The sequence below is a fragment of the Chrysochloris asiatica genome, unplaced genomic scaffold (assembly GCF_000296735.1).
Source record: "Chrysochloris asiatica unplaced genomic scaffold, ChrAsi1.0 scaffold00038, whole genome shotgun sequence".
Lineage (NCBI taxonomy): Eukaryota > Metazoa > Chordata > Mammalia > Afrosoricida > Chrysochloridae > Chrysochloris > Chrysochloris asiatica.
Window position 1 is genome coordinate 1,346,212 of NW_006408556.1, and position 20,983 is coordinate 1,367,194.

At 49.5% G+C, this 20,983-nt stretch overlaps 2 protein-coding genes across 2 annotated transcripts; both read left to right on the plus strand.

Moving 5' to 3' along the window:
- The first annotated feature begins 275 nt into the window (after positions 1-275).
- HSD17B8 (hydroxysteroid (17-beta) dehydrogenase 8) lies at positions 276-2,405 on the plus strand. Its single transcript, XM_006860349.1, has 9 exons — positions 276-347; positions 509-726; positions 831-947; positions 1,057-1,149; positions 1,247-1,332; positions 1,434-1,518; positions 1,720-1,762; positions 1,955-2,029; positions 2,223-2,405. Exons 1-9 carry the CDS (start codon positions 302-304, stop codon positions 2,237-2,239), a joined length of 780 nt encoding a protein of 259 aa, XP_006860411.1. The 5' UTR covers positions 276-301; the 3' UTR covers positions 2,240-2,405.
- A 1,664-nt stretch (positions 2,406-4,069) lies between these two features.
- RING1 (ring finger protein 1) lies at positions 4,070-8,401 on the plus strand. The gene is made up of 7 exons (XM_006860350.1): positions 4,070-4,215; positions 4,316-4,449; positions 5,729-5,889; positions 6,011-6,226; positions 6,902-7,291; positions 7,471-7,744; positions 7,981-8,401. The coding sequence occupies exons 2-7, from the start codon at positions 4,372-4,374 to the stop codon at positions 8,080-8,082; spliced, it is 1,221 nt and encodes a 406-aa protein (XP_006860412.1). The 5' UTR covers positions 4,070-4,215; positions 4,316-4,371; the 3' UTR covers positions 8,083-8,401.
- Positions 8,402-20,983: the final 12,582 nt, after the last annotated feature.

Genomic DNA, 20,983 nt, shown 5'->3' on the forward strand with positions numbered 1-20,983 from the left:
ATCACTGTTTGAATCGAGGGGGGAGGGGGGTGACCGGAAATAAAGTCCTGGGATCTTCCGCCCCACATGCAGTCTTTGTCTGTTTTTTTGGGGGTGGTGAGTGTTTCTTGTCTCCCCGCTCCCCAGACCCCTAATCTGTGGAGTGTGGCCACGCCCACATAGTGGGAGGTCACCGCGCTCTGGTGGCCGCAGATGGCCTAATGATGGCACGGCTTCCATTGGCTCCAGCTTAGCACTCGCCACGCCCCCTCTGCACTCGGATTGGTTCGGTGCTGTGGTGTCTGCCCTTCCGCAGCCCTCCATGGCGTCTCAGCTCCGACTTCGCTCTGCGCTGGCCTTGGTCACAGGTTGAAGGGTGTTCTCCCGTGGCGGTTGGGGGTCCCGAGTGATGTCAGGGGCTTGACCTTGGGCCACGCAATCACCGATCTCTAGTCCCTTGTCCGAATTTTACTAACTTAGTGCCAGGTGATTTCTGACCCCTGCCCCTATGGGCTCTCTCCCATCCCAGGTGCGGGCAGCGGCATTGGCCGGGCCATTAGCATGCGCCTGGCCAGAGAGGGAGCCTCCGTGGCCGCCTGCGACCTAGATGGGGCAGCGGCACAGGAGACAGTGCGGCTGCTAGGCGAGCTGGGGAGCGAGGAGGGGGTGCCCAACGGGACCCACGCTGCCTTCCAAACTGACGTGTCTGAGGCGGCGGCGGCTAGGCGCCTGCTGGAACAAGTACAGGTGAACACGAAGTTACCGCACCCCTTTAAAACGCTGACACTGCCACCACTGCCCAGCTCTGTAGTTTTGTGGTGTGTCATACTCCCCCTACCCCCCCCACACAGGCCAACTTTTCTCGGCCGCCATCTGTTGTTGTGTCCTGCGCAGGCATCACTCGGGATGAGTTTTTGCTGCACATGTCTGAGGATGACTGGGACAAAGTCATAGCTGTCAACCTCAAGGTGGTGACCTCTGAACCTGTGACTTCTTGCCTCCCTAGTCTGGGGATGGGGTTGGAAGAGGGCTGTCACCTTAGTTGATCCTTTCTGCCTTGTTACCCTTTCTCCCTAGGGCACTTTTCTAGTCACTCAGGCTGCAGCCCAAGCCCTGGTATCCAATGGTTGTCACGGCTCCATCATCAACATCAGTAGCATCGTAGGAAAGGTCAGATTAAGTTGAGGAGTTCAGCAAGTTAAGTGTGAGTAGAGGAAAGCCCCTCCTTGGAACTAATCAATTCATCAAATCTCTCACTCATCTATAGGTGGGAAATGTGGGACAGACAAACTATGCTGCCTCCAAGGCCGGAGTGATTGGGATGACCCAGACAGTAGCCCGGGAGCTTGGACGGTTAGTTAGCTGGGAGCCATCATGTAGGCATGTTGGGGGGTCAAAAGGAAGGGGTCATTGTGCAGTCCCCTCCAGAGTCAGCCCCCACTCTCCCTCCACAGACACGGGATCCGCTGTAACTCTGTCCTCCCAGGGTTCATTGCTACACCCATGACACAGAAAGTGCCTCAAAAAGTGCTGAACAAGGTAGGAAGCCATGGGTAGAGGGCAGAATCATTGAGACACAGCCTCACAGACTTCAGAGAGGGAATGCTGAACACAAAGCCTGGAAGATCATAGGTTCTCATTCATGTACAGAGATTTAAAAACAAAGGTCACTGACTCTCAGTGGACCAAAAGATCCTTAAGAGAAACTTTCATCCACATATGAGAAGTGTTTCCTTACAGGTGACTGGAATGATCCCGATGGGACATATGGGGAACCCTGAGGGTGAGCACTGAGTGGGGAGGGGTCCTGAATGAAGGGACCCCAAGGCCTGTGGTATTTGTAAGAGGGTCAGGATTGGTAGTTGGGGTGTGTGTGTGTGTGTGTGTGTTGGAGGAGGAAGTATTTGAGGTGGGACATGATGGTTGCTTTGGATCCATGGTGCTGAGTGCTGCACTCTCCCTACCATTCCCATAGATGTGGCAGATGTAGTCGCATTCTTGGCATCTGAAGACAGTGGCTACATCACAGGAACCTCAGTGGAAGTCACTGGTATGAGGCTGGTGATAGGAGGGAGGGAGAGGGCAGAGAAGTAAATCCGAGCTATGAGAAAGCAGTTTGGGAGAGTCTGGAGCCACTGGGAGAAGGGCTGAGTTTCCTGGTAGGCCAGGGACAAAAGTGGGTGCCTCCCAGCCCATTCATCCCTCCACCTTTTCATCTGCCCAAATGTCTCTGTTCCTCCCAGGAGGTCTTTTCATGTAACTGCCTTGAGGACCCTGGACTCTGCTCACTCCCCCACCACCCTGCCTGGCCTCCTGCTGATGAGGACTCTAAGTTCCCAGGCTACAAAGGGGTGGTAGTGTATGGCTGGGAATGCTGAATATGGGAGGCAGGGGTGCTTGTGACCCTAATAAATTCCAAATCCTCTTCCCTGCCACCTCCGGTTCTTCTTGTGTCCAAGCCCTCAGACCCTTCTCCACTTCCCCCTCCTTTCCCTTTCCCCAAGGATTGTTCCCTTTCACTGCCTGGTCTCCCAGGGCAACCCCCGCCACCGGGTGTGAGAGGAGAGAGTGTGTGTCACTGTGTATTCGTGATACTCTGGATCTTTTGGGAGGGAGGGGTCTCTGCCCCACCCCCTTCCACTGGTCCTGCAGCCTCAGCCCCACCCCCACCCCTGCCTGAACTCCTTGGGTCCTTGTGGTCCCCAAGGGTGATTTGTTCATGGCCCCATCCCAGTGTCCAGTCTGGCCTTGGGAGGGGGTCTTGGAACAGGTGGCCCTCCCCCACCTTCTCCTTTCTGTGATTCCCCCCCTCCCTTTTCTCTCCACCTTACAATAGCTGCAGCCGGCCTGGGGTCGGATGGGGGGATTAGGGGAGGGGGCCAGGATTAGGGGAATGGACCAGGCGATGAAAGGAGCTGGAGGAGAGCAGAAGGGAGGGGGCTAGGAGGAGGAGGAAGGGGAGGGGGTCGGCGCTAATCGACTCTGGAGCCCACATAAGGACTGGCCACGGACAGGAGAGGACAGGAAAGTAGGGGGAACCTGGGAAGTGGGGGGATGGGACCCATTGCTACCTTGTACCAAAGACAGGTCATCCCTGGTAGCCGGTAGCTGCAGGCCAAGTCCGGGAGCCCTAGTTCAGGCTGGTGTAGGACAGGAGGCCGAGGAAGGTCTCTCCCTTATCCCCCTTATTCTCGGTCCTCATCGAGGATCGTTGTGTTTCGTCCTTTTTTTCCTCCCAACCCCCTTCCTTTCCTGAAGAGTCCTGGAGGAGGCTTCTGCTCACATCCCAGTCCTACTCCAGACATTCCTCCCCTTATTCCCACACACCCACACGTAGATCCCCTCCCGATAATGGCCTCATCTTGTGTGTGTGTGCGCGTGTGTGCCCCTGCTTCTGAGAGGAGTCTCCATTGCCCCGTGCTCCTCCCTTCCCTGCCCCGGGTCGCGGCTCTTGATTGTCCAAACGCAATTCTCGAGTCTATGGCTCCGGCCGAGAGTTGAGTCTGGACGTCCCGAGCCGCCGCCCCCAAACCTCGAGGGGAGAACGGGTCGGAGGGTCTAGAGAGAGCCAAAACGAAGGGTGGAGCAAGTCCCCAGGGTGGTAAGGGGAATCCTGGGTGCCTGTGGACTTAGTTGCACTCACAGGACTGGAGATCTAAAGCTGCAAAAGCTCTTTTGCAGCATTTTCCTCCAGGATCCCAGGCTGGGGTTACGGAGAAGTTAGGGAGGTTTAGGATTCCTCGGGGCCGCAAAGGGGACGCGGAGTGGGGGAGGTGGCCCCTTTCCCAGCACTCGGGGTCCGGGCGTACCCTTGCCCCGCCCTCGGGGCGGAGGCGCCGAGTAGGGGGAGTAAGGAGAGGAACGGCTGCTAAGGTTGGGGGGTTATTTCGCGCGACAGTGCTTGGCCGGGGGCGGGACCGTAGCCCCACGTGGCGCGGGACTCCGGGACCCCGGCTCCTTTTCGGGAGGCGGGCGTGTCTCGTGGGCGGAGGAACCCCCGCGCCCACGTCGCGTCCCACCCGCGCTCCGAGCGGCTGGTGACGTCTCAGCCACACGGGTGGGAGGGAGTGGAGGGGCAGGCGGAAGTGACGTAGGGCCCCAGCGCCCGGGCCATGGCGGCAGCAGCGGTGGGAGCTGCTGTCTGAGCTGGGGCTGCAGATTGAGCGAATTCGGCCCGGGAGTCCGTACCCAACGAGAAGCGCGGCGGCGGCTGGGGGCGCCGACGGCTAGAGCCGGGTGAGGACCCCTGCCGGCTAGGGGCCGAGGGGGAGCCTCTGGAGGGGCGGGGTCTGCGCGAAGGGCGGCCCCCTAACACCCCCTCCTCCTCTCCCCTCAGTCTTCTTCTCCCCCTCTGCTGCGGGGCTCTGGTGGGGAAATCTGTGCCCGGTCACCATGACGACGCCGGCGAATGCCCAGAATGCCAGCAAAACGTGGGAACTGAGTCTGTATGAGCTGCACAGGACCCCGCAGGTGACTAGGGGATTCCCCCTTACAGCTTGTCCCCTCATTCCACAGAGCCCCATCCCACAGCCTCTTTTTCCTTCTTTGCTCCATTCTGTCAACCCTGCCCCATTTCACTCACTCTCTGGCCTTCGAATCACCTTAATTTTTTCAAAGCACATTTACATTGTTTTCGTTTAATCCTCAAAACTGTCCAGCCAGGGAGGTAAACGAAGTATTAGAACCTGGTTTGAAAGATAATTAGCTAACGGAAATTTTCTACCACCCATCCTCAACAAGAAGTCTTAGGTCAGTGCATAGAAGAGAGGCTCACCTTAAACCCCACTGCCACTGATGGAGTCAATTCCAATTCATAGCGACCCTGTGTAGGTAGGGTCTCTGAGGCTGTAAATCTTTACGGAGGTAGAAAGCCTCATCTGTTTCCCGAGGACTAGCTGGTGGGTTTGAATTGCCGATCTTGGAGTTTGCAGTCCAGTGCTTAACATACGGTGCCACCAGGGCTCTTTAGACTCACCTTAGGGGCTTGTTTATTGCTGGGTGGTGCAAATAGTTAACCCAGTCGGCTGCTAACCGAAAGATTGGAGGTTTCAGTCCACCCAGACCTCAAAAGAAAAGCCAGTGAGAACCCTATGGAGCACACTTATACCCTGACACACCTGAGTCAGAGTCAACTCCAGGGCAACTGGGAGCTTATAAAAATGGAAACTTCCCCGACCCCACCCCTAAACAGTCTGATTTAGTAGTTGAGATGGGGCCCCAGAATGTACATTTTTAATTAGACCCTTGATCTTGTTGTTAAGTGCTGTCAAGTCAGTTGCAACTCAGAGTGACCCTGTATACGATTTCCAAGGAGCTGCTGGTGGGTTTGAACTGTCAATCTTGTGGTTAGCAGCCCAGTGCTTATCCTACAAGGCCACACCAGCACTCCAAACTAGCATCCTATGCAAATTTAGGTGGTGCCAGGACCACATTTTAAGAAATTTTGATGAGTCTTCTCCAAATCATACATATCTTAACCCCACCCCCAGACTCTTACCCAAACTTCAGACCCTCTTTTTTGCACAGTGCCTATTTTTAGTTAATGGATACACATCTTTTCTGTTCTCCATTTTCTCTAAGTCATTAGTCCCTCTCTGTCTCAGAATTCCCAGCTTCCTTAAGCTGCCAACATGAGGTACTTAAATTCTACCATCTCACTGAATTTCTTGGAACTCCTATTTCATAGGCCACTTGTGTCTATAGACCCTTCCCCCACCACCACCACCTTCTCACTCACTGATGCCTCCAGGAAGCCATCATGGATGGCACAGAGATTGCGGTTTCCCCTCGGTCGCTGCACTCCGAACTCATGTGCCCCATCTGCCTGGACATGCTAAAGAATACAATGACCACCAAGGAATGCCTCCACCGATTCTGCTCTGACTGCATCGTCACAGCCCTGAGGAGCGGGTAACTGGAGGGATATGTTTGCAATGAGGTGAAAGGGTGAAGAGCAGGGGCTCTCTCCCTGGTGTTGGTTCAGCCTGGCCTCCGATGCCCTGATAACTCACACTGGGACCCCCTCTTCCAGGAACAAGGAGTGCCCCACCTGTCGCAAGAAGCTGGTTTCCAAGCGGTCCCTACGACCAGACCCCAACTTTGATGCCCTGATCTCTAAGATCTATCCCAGCCGGGAGGAATACGAAGCTCACCAAGACAGGGTACTCATCCGCCTCAGCCGCCTTCATAACCAGCAGGCGCTGAGCTCCAGCATTGAGGAGGGGCTGCGCATGCAGGCCATGCACAGGTATGGAGGCCAGGAGAGAGAAGGCAACTTGCTTGGGGACCAGCCCACTGAGTAACCATCACCCTTAGCCTCAGCATCCTAGGTGCTAACCATATCCTGATCATCAAGCCTGGAAGCCATGGATGTAAATTGCAGCTTCTTAGTAAGCAATTGCTGCTGCTATTCTTGAAACGAAAAAGCTCACCTTCTGACTTCCTAGAAGGTAGAACAGCAATGGTTGTGAACATAAACTCTCAATTCATATTGCTGGGGATTAAATCACTTCCTAGGCCAACATGTCTCAAACTTTGTGTTTTCCAATTACCTGAGAGTCTTGGTAACATTTCTCAGTCAGTTGGTCTGGAGTCAGGTGATGCTGACAGCTCCCAGGTGATGCTGATGATACTGGTTTCTTGGACCACACTTTGAGAAGTGAGTTCCTGTGATCTTAAACATGTTACTTAACCTCTCTAAGCCTCACTTTCCCCAGCCATATAGTAGAGACAATATAATTAATTGCCTGCTTCATAGGATGAGGTGATCAGGGCAAAATACTTAACAGAGTTCTTGGCTTGTAGTTAGTGCTTAGTATGTATTAGGTATCATTAAGACTTGCCTGATCTCTTAATTCTCTGAAGTTTAAAGTCTAACCCCTTATCCTTGATGCTTTCTAACTTCAACCACTTGCTTCTGCAGGGCCCAGCGTGTGAGGCGGCCGATGCCCGGGTCAGATCAGACCACAACGATGAGTGGCGGGGAAGGAGAGCCTGGGGAGGGAGAGGGGGATGGAGAGGACGTGAGCTCAGACTCTGCCCCTGACTCAGCCCCTGGCCCTGCTCCCAAGCGACCTCGTGGAGGGGGCGCAGGGGGAAGCAGTGTAGGCACAGGGGGAGGAGGCACTGGTGGGGTGGGTGGGGGTGCTGGTTCTGAAGACTCTGGTGACCGGGGAGGGACTCTGGGAGGGGGAACCCTGGGGCCCCCAAGCCCTCCTGGGGCCCCCAGCCCCCCGGAGCCAGGTGGAGAAATCGAGCTCGTGTTCCGGCCCCACCCACTGCTCGTGGAGAAGGGAGAATACTGCCAGACTAGGTGAGGAGCCCTGTCATTCCCCAGACCACAGGGAAACCAAAGATCACATCCATATCCATCACAGATGGGTTTCCCCAAGTCCAGAAAGAATCCTTAACCAGAGGCCCTCTTGGAAAGTCCCTACCTTCTTTCCCAGTTTGTGGCTTCCTGTGCTCTAAAACTGGCCTTTCCCGCTCCAGGTATGTGAAGACAACTGGGAATGCCACTGTGGACCATCTATCCAAGTACTTGGCTCTGCGCATTGCTCTTGAACGGAGGCAGCAGCAAGAGGCAGGGGAGCCAGGCGGGCCTGGAGGGGGTGCCTCTGATGCTGGAGGACCTGATGGGGGTGGTGGGGAGGTGGGGGTTGCCGGAGGAGGTGACAGCCCTGAGGAGCCTGCCTTGCCCAGTCTGGAAGGTGTCAGCGAGAAGCAGTACACCATCTACATCGCCCCTGGGGGCGGAGCTTTCACGGTGAGAGCCTCAGAGCTGTGGTACAAGAGGGGACAAGAAGGGAGGATGGCCAGACAGAATGGTGATTCTGTCTGCCTAGCTTACCAGCCCTCTTCTCTACTTTTTTCATCTCCCCATCACTCCATGTTCTCTTTTATTTATCTCTGCCTCTTGATCATCTTTTGCTTGTCATTTCCTTTGCCGTCTTTCTATTCAACTTCCGTCTTCCTCTGCCTCTTTTACAACCCTTTACCCAGACCCTGAATGGCTCACTAACCCTGGAGTTGGTGAATGAGAAATTCTGGAAGGTGTCCCGGCCACTGGAGCTCTGCTACGCCCCAACCAAGGATCCAAAGTGACCCTGCAAGGGGACAGCCAGAGGATGGGGACCACAGAGTGTCCCTGTGTCCCAGCCTACCACCCCAGCTTCTTTGTTACCCAGTGCCCCCTAGTCCGGCCAACCAGCAAGAGGACACAAACAAGGACAAGTGGCTTTTATACAAAGTATCTATATCAGATTCTTCTATATTGTACAGAGTGGGGCACGCGCCCCCATCTACTGCCTTTTCTATTGACCCCCAACTTCCCATCTGTGCAAGATGTGGGGGAGGGCAAAGAACCTTCCCCTTCACACCCTCCTCCAAAAACAACAAATTTGCTTTTTTTCCTTCTTTGAAACCTGTGATTCTGTGTCTGTTTATCAGGGGTATATATATGAGAAGGAAGGAAAAAATTATGATTGGGAATAGTTGTTACTAAGTGCCATTCTAAGATTTTAAATCTTCGTGAGCAGAAAGCCTCATCTTTCTCTCGCAGAGCGGCTGGTGAGCTAGAACTGCCAAACTTTTGGTTTGCGTTCTAGTGTTTATCCTATGGACCCAGAAACCATGTAGAAGCAGCCTTGGAAATTTGGGAAGGAAATGCCAAGAGGTTATTCTCCAGGTCTAATTAACAATTTTATGAACATGAGCAAATTAGCAAATAGCAAATAGGGAGGGATGATCCACAAAGCTGGAAGAGAGCAGGCTAAGGAGCCAAGAGGTGTGTGAAAGTCACACTGTAAATTTTCGCCCCTAAGTAAGAATCACAAGCTGAAATCCAGGGTTTCATCTATACCCAGAGAAAGCAGGAAAGTGGTGCAGAAGAGTAAGGCATCCTTGTAGATGGCACTAGGACTGTGGCGATGTTTGGAAGGAGCATAATTCTTTGTCCCTCAAGAAGCTGGCTTCTGGCCCTGGAAAAGAAAAAGGGAGATGGGGAGGGCTTTAAGGTCTTCCCTGCTCGCCATCGAAGTCACTCCAGCCACCTCCCTAAGCAGGACGAGTTGAGTCAGGGACTACAATTCCCCAAGAGTTTGCGAGCCCATGCCCACTGGCGGGTGGCTTGGAGGGAGGGCTGCTCGGGAGTTGAAGTACTGTGTATGTCCAGAAAGCAGAGCCCATCATCAGAGGAGGTGGTTACATAAAGCCCCTGGCTGCTTCCTGGCCCAGAGTTCTATGAAGGACGACTGGCCGCAGCATCTGCTTGGACGCACAGTCGCATGCTCACTAGTCCCAGTAGGGGGAGCCTCCTCTGCCCCTCACTTCCTGTTTCCGTTGCTCTTGGAGCCCACCAAGCGTTCTGCTCCGCCCCACATTCCTGCGGTTCCTCACTTAGTTCTAGTTCGAACTGGCAGCCTGCGGCACAGGTAGAGCCCTCCGAAGTCTGTGGACAAGGTGGGCTGATGTGTTCCTCTCTCCCTGGTACCCTCCATACGGTAGACCCAGGCGGGCAGTCCTCCATCCGGCCCCAGAAGTACCACAGACCTGGTGCTCAGCCCTGCGGAATTTGACGACACCTCAGTAGGAGCCTCTTTCTAACACCTGCCTTCCCGGAACCTTTGATCCTGTACCGTTCTTTTGGATCCCAGATATCCTGGGGGCGTGATGCTCCCCGAGATGCTGTGACCCAAGAAGTCAGGTGGAAGCTGAAAAGTGTGGAATTAACTCCTTTGGTTCCAGGGGCTGCCAGAGCGTTTCCACCTCACTCTCCATGTTCTCCCCTGCCACCAGCATGCTGTGTTGTCTCTTCCTCTTTTTCTCCCCTGCCACATTCTGTTTTCTCTTCCTCTTTTTCTCCCCTGCCACCAGCATTCTGTGTTGTCTCTTCCTCCTGGCGCCTCTTGCTTCACGCTGAAACATCTTTCTCCCCACTACCTGTCTCTTCCCTAATAGCCAGCCATCTTCCCACCCTCTCCTTCTCTCCACTTCGCACTTTCCTCCTTAGGCCCACTCTCAGCAGAGTGGTTCCTTGCTCTCTCCCACCCCCATGACTGAAATTCACAGATATGAACTGCCTCCCAGTGAGAGACAGACACCTCCTCTCTCCTGACACCCCAAGAAAAATTACTATCCTGTCAGGTGTTTCTGAGTTTAACCATGCCCCATCCCCAATTCTGTCCTCCCCTGACTCTACTGAAATATTTTGGTTGCCCAAAAACTTCAGCCTGTCTTTGAAGCCAGCATATATAAAGTACTGAGTTAGACAAAATGAGAGATACAAAGTATATAAATAGAAACTACTATTTTGTTGACGCACAAGCTACATGTGTAGTAATGAGGGATGAGGGTTAATGCTCTGGATTGCAAGGTCGGTTTGAACTGCTAGGTCAGCAGTTCAAGCTCACCAGCCCCTCCTGGGAAACCCTATACAGGGTCAATATGAGTTGGAACTGACTCTGGCTCTTAACAACAACAAGGTACATGTAGGAGTTGTTAGTTGCAATGGAATCCGTTCCCACTCATGGCAATCCCATGTGTGCAAACTAAAACTGCTCCATAGTGTTTTCAAGGCTGTGATCTTTAGGAAGCAGGTTGCCAGGCCTGTCTTCTGAGGCACCCCCAGGGATTCCTATGAGGGGCTTCGCAAAATTTGTGGGGAAATTACATTACCTTTTAATTTAAAATTTCCACAAACTGTTTGAAGCACCTTTGTACATGTAGTAGAATTATTAACAATGCAAAGGGGTTGTTAAGTGCTATCAAGGCAGTTCCAGCTCATAGTGGCCCTGTATAGGGTTTCCAAGGAGAGACTGGTGAGTTTGAACTGCCATCCTTGCAGTCCTGTGTATTATCCTACAGTGCCACACCTGATTTCTAGAGTCAGACCTGGGTTCAAGTTTTCGCCCTGCCAGCTGAGTGACTTTGTACAAGTCATTGAATCATGCTTTGATTTCCTTGCCTGCAAAATGAGGGTCACTTCTGGCAAGATGGTAGACTAGGCAGAGTACTATGTGGACCCTTTATAACAAAGATATAAAAGACAAAATAAGACAGATGAAAATTCTGGCACCCTGAACTTCAGAAGAAAGGTTAGAGAGGTGGATGGAGTGCTTTCTGGGAGGAGAGGCCGAGAAGGGACAGTAAGAGAGGGAGAAGACTGACAGGTGAACAGCTAACCAGACTCAGCTCCACCATCTTGTGAGTCCCTTGGGAAGTGGACGAAAGCTTGGCAGAGCAGATTGGCATGTGTGCGTGATGGGAAAGGTATGATTTCCCCCCATCCCTCACACTCCCCTGGTGACGAGAAGTGTGGCCAGCTCCCACCCTCATCCACCCCCAGCACAGACCCTGCTCTCTGGGAGTTGGGAGCCACATCACTGTGAGTTAGGGGCAGCTGCACCACTTTGGTGCCTGAATTCAGGTGAGCTCAGCTCCAAACCTACAAAACCCGGAAAGCTACCAGACCAGCATGTAACCAGCCACCCTGCCCTCAGCTTTCCTGTTATCCTTACAGACACTGAAACCAGCTCTAGGGCCCTAAGAACTACTTCTGGACTGAGTGCCCTGAACATAGATAACACCAAGGCCAATAGGAACTCCTGCTAGGGCAGAAACTCTGCTGTCACATCCCTTCCACAACCACCTTGTGAGCTCCCCCAGAGACTTCCTTTCAGATCCAGCAACTGCACCATTTGTTTTTACAAATGTGACAACTCCACAGTGCCCCGGAGACAAGAGACAATTTTAGCTTACTCAGACAATGAGAGAATGACTCAAACAAATGACCAAGATGCAGAGACAGAAAACATTTCTGAGAAAACAAAGGTAATGGAACTAACCGAAAAAGAATTCAAACTGGGGACCATAACAGGTTGTTGTGAAGTTTAGTGAGATAATGCAAGTAAAGTCATGAACCTGGCAACAGCTGGCCAGTGGTTCCCAGACCAACAGCTTCAGAATCACCTGGGAACTCTGTTAGAAATGCAAATCATTGAGCCCGACCCCAGAATCTGAACCTGCATCAGAAACTCTAGGGTGGGTGGGGGGAGGGGGGGGCAACGACCAGCCATTTGTGTTTTCAGCAGGGCTCCCTCCAGGTGATTCTGAGGCACATGAAAGATTGAGAGCAGCTTCAGTAGATGCTCCAGAAAATGTTAGCTCCCTTGCTCCTAGGGTGAATGGCAAGTGTCCCATACGGGAGGGAGCCAACCTCTCAGAGCAGGGGCATCTCTGTGGACTTACAGGGTGTGGCCTGGAAGAGCTTCACAGAGGGGGCAGGACTGGGCTGGGCTGGATGAAGAGGGGTAAGAGAAGTCTTTCTACAAGGAATAAAGCCTGTCTGCTCCCCGCACCACAACATACACACACACACACACACACACACACACACACTTCTCTAAGGCTTCTCAGTTCCTAAACCACTGCAGATCATAATGTCTGAAGACAAAAGCTGTGCCCTAGAGTCCAGGGCTTCAAGAGCCTGAGGAACCCCTACTTCAGGTGAGGCCTACCACTGAGGATCCCATCCTTACCTGACAGGCCTCAAAACCCTGGTAAACTGCTCACGGGAATGTTAGACCCTGGGTTTTCCACACCACCGCACACTACAGTGTGGGTAGAAGATGGGAGTGACTGAAGCCCCAGTCACTGCTTCTGTTGTGGAGGGACGCTGTTCCCACCTCCCTCAGCCTCTGCTCTCCTACCTCTGTTCCCTCTTGCTGTCTCATCTCTTGCTGCTCTCACTTCAGGTTACACACACACACACAACATGGGAGCAATCCTTCAGCTGTTACAACTGACCCTTTACCTCCCCCGCAAAGCCCTTCTCCTACCTGGAATGTGGCGTCCCCTCCTGCTGTTCCTGCCTCTCCCCTCTCCAGGCACAATCTGGTGAACAGCTCTTTTCTGTCCCAAGTGTGGGAAGCACTGCAGCCAAAGGGCCCACATGGCCCTGCACCTACATGGGCTCCCACATGGGTGGCCAGCCCTGCTACCACAGCTCACAGTTAGCCTAGCACCGCCCCACTCACCTCCCGAGCATCCCTATTACCACAGCCAGGGTGACAAGCACTTCTCCAGAACTCTGGCCTGTTTCAACACTTCTCTGTACACACTGAGTGACCCTATGTCCATGCCAGCTGTGGATGAGGCTTTGGTCACTACCCCAGTCTCATCTGCCATGGGAAGTCACACTTGGGTTAGAGCCCTTCCCTCACCCAGAGTGGCAAACTGGCCCAGACACTTGGAGAAAATGAGCTACCTGTGCAATGGGTGTGGCCCTGACTTTGGCCATCACCACTTGGAGCCTCTGCCACCCCCACCAGTCTTCCTGCCAGGATTTGGGCCTGCTTTCCCCCCAGGTACTGGCAGTGGCCCACCACCACAGTGACAAGCCCTTCCTCTGCCCCCACTGCGGGCGTGGCTTCTGGTACAGCTCCAACCGGGCACAGCCACACCAGACCCTATCACTGTGGCCTCTTTGGCCATGGCATCTGTCCCAGCTCCCACCTGCTACCTGATGAGGCCACACATGGTGGCAAGGATGTGGTAGGGAACAAAGGGGAGGAAGAGAGCATTTAGGGAGGAGGGGTTATGGAAGCCAAGTCAGGGTCCTAGTGGCAGCCCCCCCTCCTAGTCCAGCAGCACTAGGACAGTGGATTGGCAGCATTGGTGACAGTCCTCCACGTTCAGAACAATGGCCCCTTCTGTGGAAGGTATAGCAGAGCACAGCTTCTGTGTCACCCCCAGCAGAACAGTGGCCAGAGTGTCTCTCCTGGACGTCCTGACAGCTGGACCCAGGCTGGTGCTGAGGACCCAGAACTGTCATCATTCACCCTGGTAGAAGGTTCAGTTACTCCCTAGGGCAACATTTGCAGCAAGCGTATTGTTACTCTTCATGTTAAAGGTCAAATCAGACCTGAGTTTTCGTATTTGGAACTTGGCAATATTTCTCCCCATGAGGTGTCAAGGAGAGGTTGGATTATTGATATGTGCAAAAAGGAAGGAAAGGACTTTAGAGGTGAAAGGGGTCACTTGGAAAACCACTAATCAGTTTCACCGCTTCAGGAGTATGTATAAAGTCCAGTCAATGCCAGGGATTGCTCAGGACCTGGGTACTACAAACAAGGATATGACTTAAAACGCCATGTTTCTGGCATTCAGTATGGGCATCTCAATATTGAGTCCAGCCTCAAATGCTGTCAGTTTCATCTGCTGTTACATCTTTCAAGTCTGTTCATTCCTCTCCCACCACCATGGGTTCAGCCATCACCGCTCTCCCCTGGATCACTGCAATAGTTGCTCTACTGCTTTCCTTGTAACAGGCCTTTCCTAATCCACACATTACAAGCAAATCTGTCCTGGAAGAAGTACAGCCAGAATCCTCCTTAGAAGTTAGGATGGCAAGACTTCGTTTCTCATACTTCAGACATGTTATCAGGAGGGACCAGTCCCTGGAGAAGGGCATCATACTTAGTAAAATGGAAAGTCATTGAAAAAGAGGAAGACGACCCAATGAGATGGATTGATGCAGTGACAAAAACAATGAGTTCAAATGTAAGGTTGGCACAGGACTGGGCAGTGTTCTGTTCTGTTGTGCATAGGGTCACTGAGTTGGAGCCGGCTCTGTGGTACCTGACAACAACAATCCACACATTGGTAGTTCACCACTAGATTCTCACCTTCCATGTCAGAGGCCCCATTCTGATTCCTGATGCGCTTCCTGAGCAGCCACCGGCCATCAGTCAGTGGAGGCCTGTGCCTTCGTAAGACGCTGAGCAGGTTTCAGTCGAGCTTCCAGACTAAGACACTCTAGGAAGAAAGGCCTGCTAACCTACCTCTGAAAACTGATTTTTTTATTGTGATTGTGAAGTGCCATCGAGTCGATTCCGACCCATAGCGACCCTGTACAGGGTTTCCAAGGGTGTAAATCTTTACGGGAGTAGAAAGCCTCATCTTTCTCCCGCGGAGCGGCTGGTAGTTTCGAACTGCTGACCTTAAGGTTCGCAGCCCGATTCGTAACCACTACGCTACCAGAGCTCTGAAAACTAGCCAATGAAAATGTTATGGGTCAGTACTATTCAATCCCCAACCAATCATGGGAACAGCACAGAACTGGGCAGTATCTCCTCCCATTGTACGTCAGGCCACTATGAGTCCTCCCATTGTGCATAAAGGCACCTTGAATGGGGTCAACTCCAGGGCAGTTAACAACAACAGCAATCCACACATTCCTGTGTAGGAATGGTGTTTTTGAAATGTAAATCTGATTGTTTCAGGCTCCCTACTTAAACCCATTGAATAGTTTCTCCTTGATCTTAGGTTAATGACCTAGCCTCTAAAACCCTGAAGACTTCTCCAGCCTCATCTCCCATCCTTTGTAATCCCACCCCTCCCCACCCCTGCCCCCAATCCACTCGATCCAGTCACACAGGCCTTCTTCCTGTTCATTTGGGTCCAACATGATTCCACTCACAGGAACTTTTGCACAGGCTGGGTCCTCTTCCTAAAAGGTTCCTCTCCCTGTACCCCCATACTCCCCTTTATAGTTTGTTCTTCTTCATTCTTCAGATCTCAATTCATTTATCACATCTTCCAGGAGGTTCCTCCACCTTCCTCTCAGGGTCAAATTTCCTTCATTTGAACTCACACACCAAGGTGTACCTTTTCTTGGAAGTACTTTTTTTGGTGATTATTTCAGGACTGATAAGGAGACATCTCCAAAAGTCAAAGAGAGAGCACCTGGGCAGTGTAGGAGTTAGAGAGTTAGGTTTCTCTCTGAATGTTTTCTCTCTGAAGCAGATGGAGCGCTGAATGCCTGGCAAGGAAAGAAGGATTCAAACTCTGGAATCCAAAAGTTTAGATCAAGACAAGATTTAGATTGCGGTAACAGGGCCAAGAGTTAGAAGCTGGATAAAAAGGCAGGATCAGGAGATCTCATCGTAACTCTTCAGGAGAGGTTCTGTGCAATGGCAGAACATTCCAGAAGTTTGGGGCTAACCTTTATGAAGCTGGTGGGTGCATGGCAAATGACCAGAGATGGGTGAGCCAAGAGTGGCAACAGGACTGAAGGGAGAGCACAGACATAGTAAGGCACTGGAACGTCAAATCACCAAACCTTGGCCATAGATTCTGGAGGAAGAACAAGAGAGCCTTCCAGATGTGTGCCTTGGGCAACTAAGTAGTTGGTGATTCCATCTACTAAAATCAGGAACAATGGTGAAGGAGCAAGTTTGAGAGACAAGATGAATTTTAATTTGATACTATCCAGTGCTTGCTTGATCGGCTTAAATAGAAATATTAAATTTGAAGTGACTGGGGCTATTCAGATGGAGTGATAAATGAGACATATATCTGTGGCAGTTAGCAGGGAGATCTGGGCTAGAAAAATATACTTAGAGGTCACTGAAGAGGTAGTTGAAGTCCTGGATGTAAGTGGGCCCAAGTGTTTGGATGAGGTGACAAGGGGATGTGAACCTTTCTTTCAAGATATTTCTGGACCTACACCTATAAATGCAGTAGCTCAAAAGTGGAAACAAGTCCCTGCTGCAAGAACTATACCCACCCCCTCCACACAAAGGGTAGACAGGGATGGGCATCTTGGACATTGGCTACCCAAAATGGGGGGAGGGATACAAAAGCAAGAAGTGACTGGCTTGCAAGCTTTCAAGAGGGAACCTAGATCCAGAGGGCGTGGAGGAAGGTAGAGTCTTCAGTGAGTGGTGTCCAGCCTGTCCAGGAAGGGCTGATGAAACGAAATACAGATGGGTCTCTTGTGATACAATAGTGAATAATTGTTAACAGGACTGATTGTGAGAGTTGGAAATCTAAAGATGGACATTTTGTAGCAAAGAGGGGAGTGACTAACTTGTCAGTCTAGGAGCGGAGGACCCTAAGACCATCAATGGAAAAGAGCGAAGAGCGGAATCCTACCCAGAGAGGCAGTGAGGCCTGGGATGGAGGCAGAGAAGACAACGTCAAGAGATGGTGTGACTGGGGATTCGGGATCAGGAGATGGAAAGGGGCTGAGGACTGTGGTGGTGGTGGTGGCGGGGTGCAGGCTTACAGGGTACACCCCTTGGTTGGGTGAGGATGCATGGACAGGATGATAACTATGCCAATGAAATGATGGATGATGAAATGAATGTAAAGCTGATGTTCTCCAATGTAGACTATCACACAATTCACAATAAAACACTAAATATATATATAAATAATATACTTCTAATTGTTGAAAAAAAAAAAAAAAAGATACTTCTGCGTGGGTTCAAACCACCAGCCTTTCAGTTAGAAGAGCACTTCATTTGCACCACCTAGGGATTCCTCAAAACAACAATAAACATTTGTTAAAGTCTAACAGCTTCTTGGGGGGTAAGAGTTTGACGGGGTCTCAGTAAGGACCACTTGTCTTTGCTCTAGAGCATCTGAAGACTATGCTGGAAGTGAGCCAATGGCTGGGGGCTAAAATCACCTGAAGATTTGTTCACCTACAGGTCTGGTAGTTGATGCTGACATAGTGTGGTGGCTGGTTCTAAGGGTGAAAGTCCAGTGACATCTGAGAGACCCAGGACAAGAGCACAAACAAAAATACAAAGCTATGTGGATTTTATTGGACTTGTTCAAGTTGTATATTTGACTAAAATAATGAAAACAAGCCAGAAAATTATTTATTCAGAATTCTAATTGGAATAGGTCAGATAAAATCTCTGAAGCTTCATGCTCTGTGTTGACTGGATTATTGATCAAAACAGTGAGGATGTATATGACCCCTACTGGCATTTTTTGAAACATTTTTGAAAAAATTTTCAAGGCCTCTTCCTTGAATATAGTTTCTTTTTTATTTTTAACTTAAGTTCCACATTCCTGCTTCCTAAGATTAAAAAAGAAATATAATTGCAGTTAGAGTCTACAAATTTTAAATGTATCTTTATCAAAATGCATCGTGCTTTTTAAATCTTAAATTCATTTTGATATGTTTATTGGTTCTAAAATATTCAAAATTTAAAATACTAAATGCAAAGTTAAAGAATGATCATCATTTACAAATCAAGTGAATATAAGTAAAGCTGGATTTTACTTTTTTATGTTTTCATTAAATTGTATTCATTTTATAAAACTCAAACTATTGATAATTTGCAATGTCCATCTAATATATTGATACCAAGATTCATTGTTATACTTCGTACAAATCCTCCAGACCTAGTGTTGTTGCATGACGTGGCGTCAGTTCCAGCTCACAGTGACCCTGTGCAGGGTTTCCAAGGCTGTAAATCTTTATGGAAACAGAAAGTCTCATTTTTCTCCCACGGAGCAGCTGGTGGGTTTGAACTGCCAACCTTGTGGTTAGCAGTGCAGTGCTTATCCTATAACACCACCAGTGCTCCAGACCTATGGTGTTAAATGCCATCAAGTCAGTTCTTACTCATACTAATCCTGTATAGGATGTCTGAGGAGAGACTGGTAGGTTTGAACCACCTATCTTGCAGTTCAACCCGGCCTTATGGTTCAGTGCTTGTCCACACTAAGACTCCATCTAGACCTATATGCATACAAATTTAACAATACTAACAACTGTTTGATATGCAACTGTTGGGAATGCGGTACTAATTCCTGAAGACTTTGGGACCATGAGTCAGAGCACAAAGAAAAGCAAGAAAAAATGGACTTTTAGTACTATTGAGAAATGATACTTTATCATATGATTTGAGAGGTAATACTTGAAAATCAATTTGTATTTTCTCTTACCTAAGCACATCCTCACAAGTGTAACAATTGTGAGGATGGCATAGGCCCAGGCAGTGTTTCGTTCGTCGCTATGAGTCAGAAGCCACTGGATGGCAGGCACCTAAGAACGACAAGTACTTCGATTTCTTAAATCCTCCCTGTACTATCAGAACCTGGCAGCGGTACAACCTTAAGCTTTCATCATATTCAGTTGTAGTCATCTTTTGTTTCTAGGATACAAAGCCAGAGCCTACAGAAATATTTTCCTGGAGCCTGAACTATTTCATTACGAGAGCAGATGTTGAGGGTTTCAGGTTGTGCTATGCCAATATTGAGGACTTGATCCCAAATAACAAAGGCTCCGAGGTATCCTTTCATAAATGTCGTGTAAGGTATGTGATAGATATGTGGTTGTTGTTGTTACGTGCCGTGGAGTCGGTTCCAACTCATAGCGACCCTATACAGGGTTTCCGAGGCTGTAAATCTTTACAGGAGCAGAAAGCCTCATCTTTCTCCCACGGAACAGCTGGTAGTTTCGAACTACTGACCTTGCAGTTTGCAGCCTGATTCGTAACCACTATGCTACCAGAGCTCCTTAGGTATGGGGTATGTGTAAGGTACGTATGTGATAGGTAGGGCCTCTAAACCATGTAACCAGGCAGGAACTCTCTTGTTCAGATATAAGATTAATACCCTTTCATGGGGAAAATAGTTATTTTGGTTTCAAATGTGTTAAGTTTGTGGTATCTTTGAGACATCCAAGTGGGGATACCAAGTAAGCAATCAGATCTTTATAGGAAAAAAAATGTATAAATGTGAGAGTAGTCAGTTGGTAGAAACTGAAACAATGGTAGAGGTGTGATTCCCTAGAGGAAGAATGTCGAGCGAAGAGGAGCTCAGGACTGAACATCAATGAACTCCAACATGGACTGATCGTGCTTGATGAGCCAACAAAAGAACCAAGGCAGCCTGAAGGAATAGGAGAAAACCCAGAAGACTGCTAAGTCACAAAAACCAAAGAAAAAGTGTTTTGAGAAAGAGTTGATCCTTGTAGGAGGTCAAACAAGAGGAAAATAACAACAAGAAAGTGGATTTCAGATTATCGGTGATCTTTGCAAAAGCATTTTAGTAACAGACACCAGCCTGAGAGAGTTGAGGAGTGAGTGGAAGTACAGAGATAGATCATGTCCCTCCAACTTTTCATAATGAAAAATTTTAACCATATACAAATACGAAAACTATAGTATAGTGACCATTATAGTATATCCACCATTTTACTTTGATTTAGCAATTTTTATTGTTTATATGAAGGTAAGTCAAAAATATTGTTGTAAAATTATAGACAGCTTTATTAAACAAAGATGTCAAAACTGTGATTTCTTGACATATCCTCCATCTGGTCTCTCTATTTCTGAAGGTGATGTTTCCAGCTCTCTCTTCTGCACCACATCAAAATTGCAGTTTTGGCATCCGCAAGGGACTCAAATAGAGGAAAACAAAGAAGTCAGAAGGGGTCAGGGCTGTAAGGTGAATTGGGTAAGGTTTCCCAGTAAAATTCTTCTCCTATGACAGTCCTTGCTACTTTCAAAGAATAAGCAAGTGCATTGTTGTGATGGAAAGAATTCCTCAGTGCACCTTTGTTGACCCTTTTCTCACCAATGCAGTTTTCAATATTCTTAAAAATTCATAGTTACCCCCTGTGATTGTCCTGTGTCCAAGAAAATCTATCAGAATTACTCTTTTGAGATTTAAAAAAGTCACTATAATCTTCTGGCCTAACCTCTTAGCCTTGAATTTAACTGGTCCAGCAGATGCCCTCAGAAGCCATTCTTTTCATTGGACCTTTTTCTTGAAAGCACCCTAATGCAACTAAAACAAGTGCATCACTGAGAGAACTTGTCTGCAATCATCTACTGATGGCAGACACATGCTAAAGTAGATTTTGTTTGGAATAAACCCATGCATGTATGAACTGAAATGCAGTAGCAATACTTTTTTACTTAGTCTTGTATATATGAGTACAGACAAATATTTATATAAAGTTCTTGAACCACTTGAAAATTGAGGAAATCATGACACTTCGCTCCTAATACTTCAGCACAGCATACACCTTGTAAAAGCAAGGACTTTTTCCTACATAACCACAGTATCATTGCATCTAAGAAAATAGCCATAGTTCCTAATATCATCTGATATCCAGAATACTCAAGTTTCCTCCCAAATAACAACCAAAAAATGTCTTTTATATATGATTTTTTATACGGGGTTCATGCACTGC

Bases quoted from the DNA above. Each gene is read 5' to 3' on its own strand.
- HSD17B8 (XM_006860349.1), top strand. From the start codon at position 302: ATGGCGTCTCAGCTCCGACTTCGCTCTGCGCTGGCCTTGGTCACAG. The intron at 727-830 runs GTGAACACGAAG...CCCCCCACACAG, and splicing joins GCCTGCTGGAACAAGTACAG to GCCAACTTTTCTCGGCCGCC. The intron at 1,150-1,246 runs GTCAGATTAAGT...ACTCATCTATAG, and splicing joins TCAGTAGCATCGTAGGAAAG to GTGGGAAATGTGGGACAGAC.
- RING1 (XM_006860350.1), top strand. From the start codon at position 4,372: ATGACGACGCCGGCGAATGCCCAGAATGCCAGCAAAACGTGGGAACTG. The intron at 6,227-6,901 runs GTATGGAGGCCA...TTGCTTCTGCAG, and splicing joins CGCATGCAGGCCATGCACAG to GGCCCAGCGTGTGAGGCGGC. The intron at 7,292-7,470 runs GTGAGGAGCCCT...TTCCCGCTCCAG, and splicing joins GGAGAATACTGCCAGACTAG to GTATGTGAAGACAACTGGGA.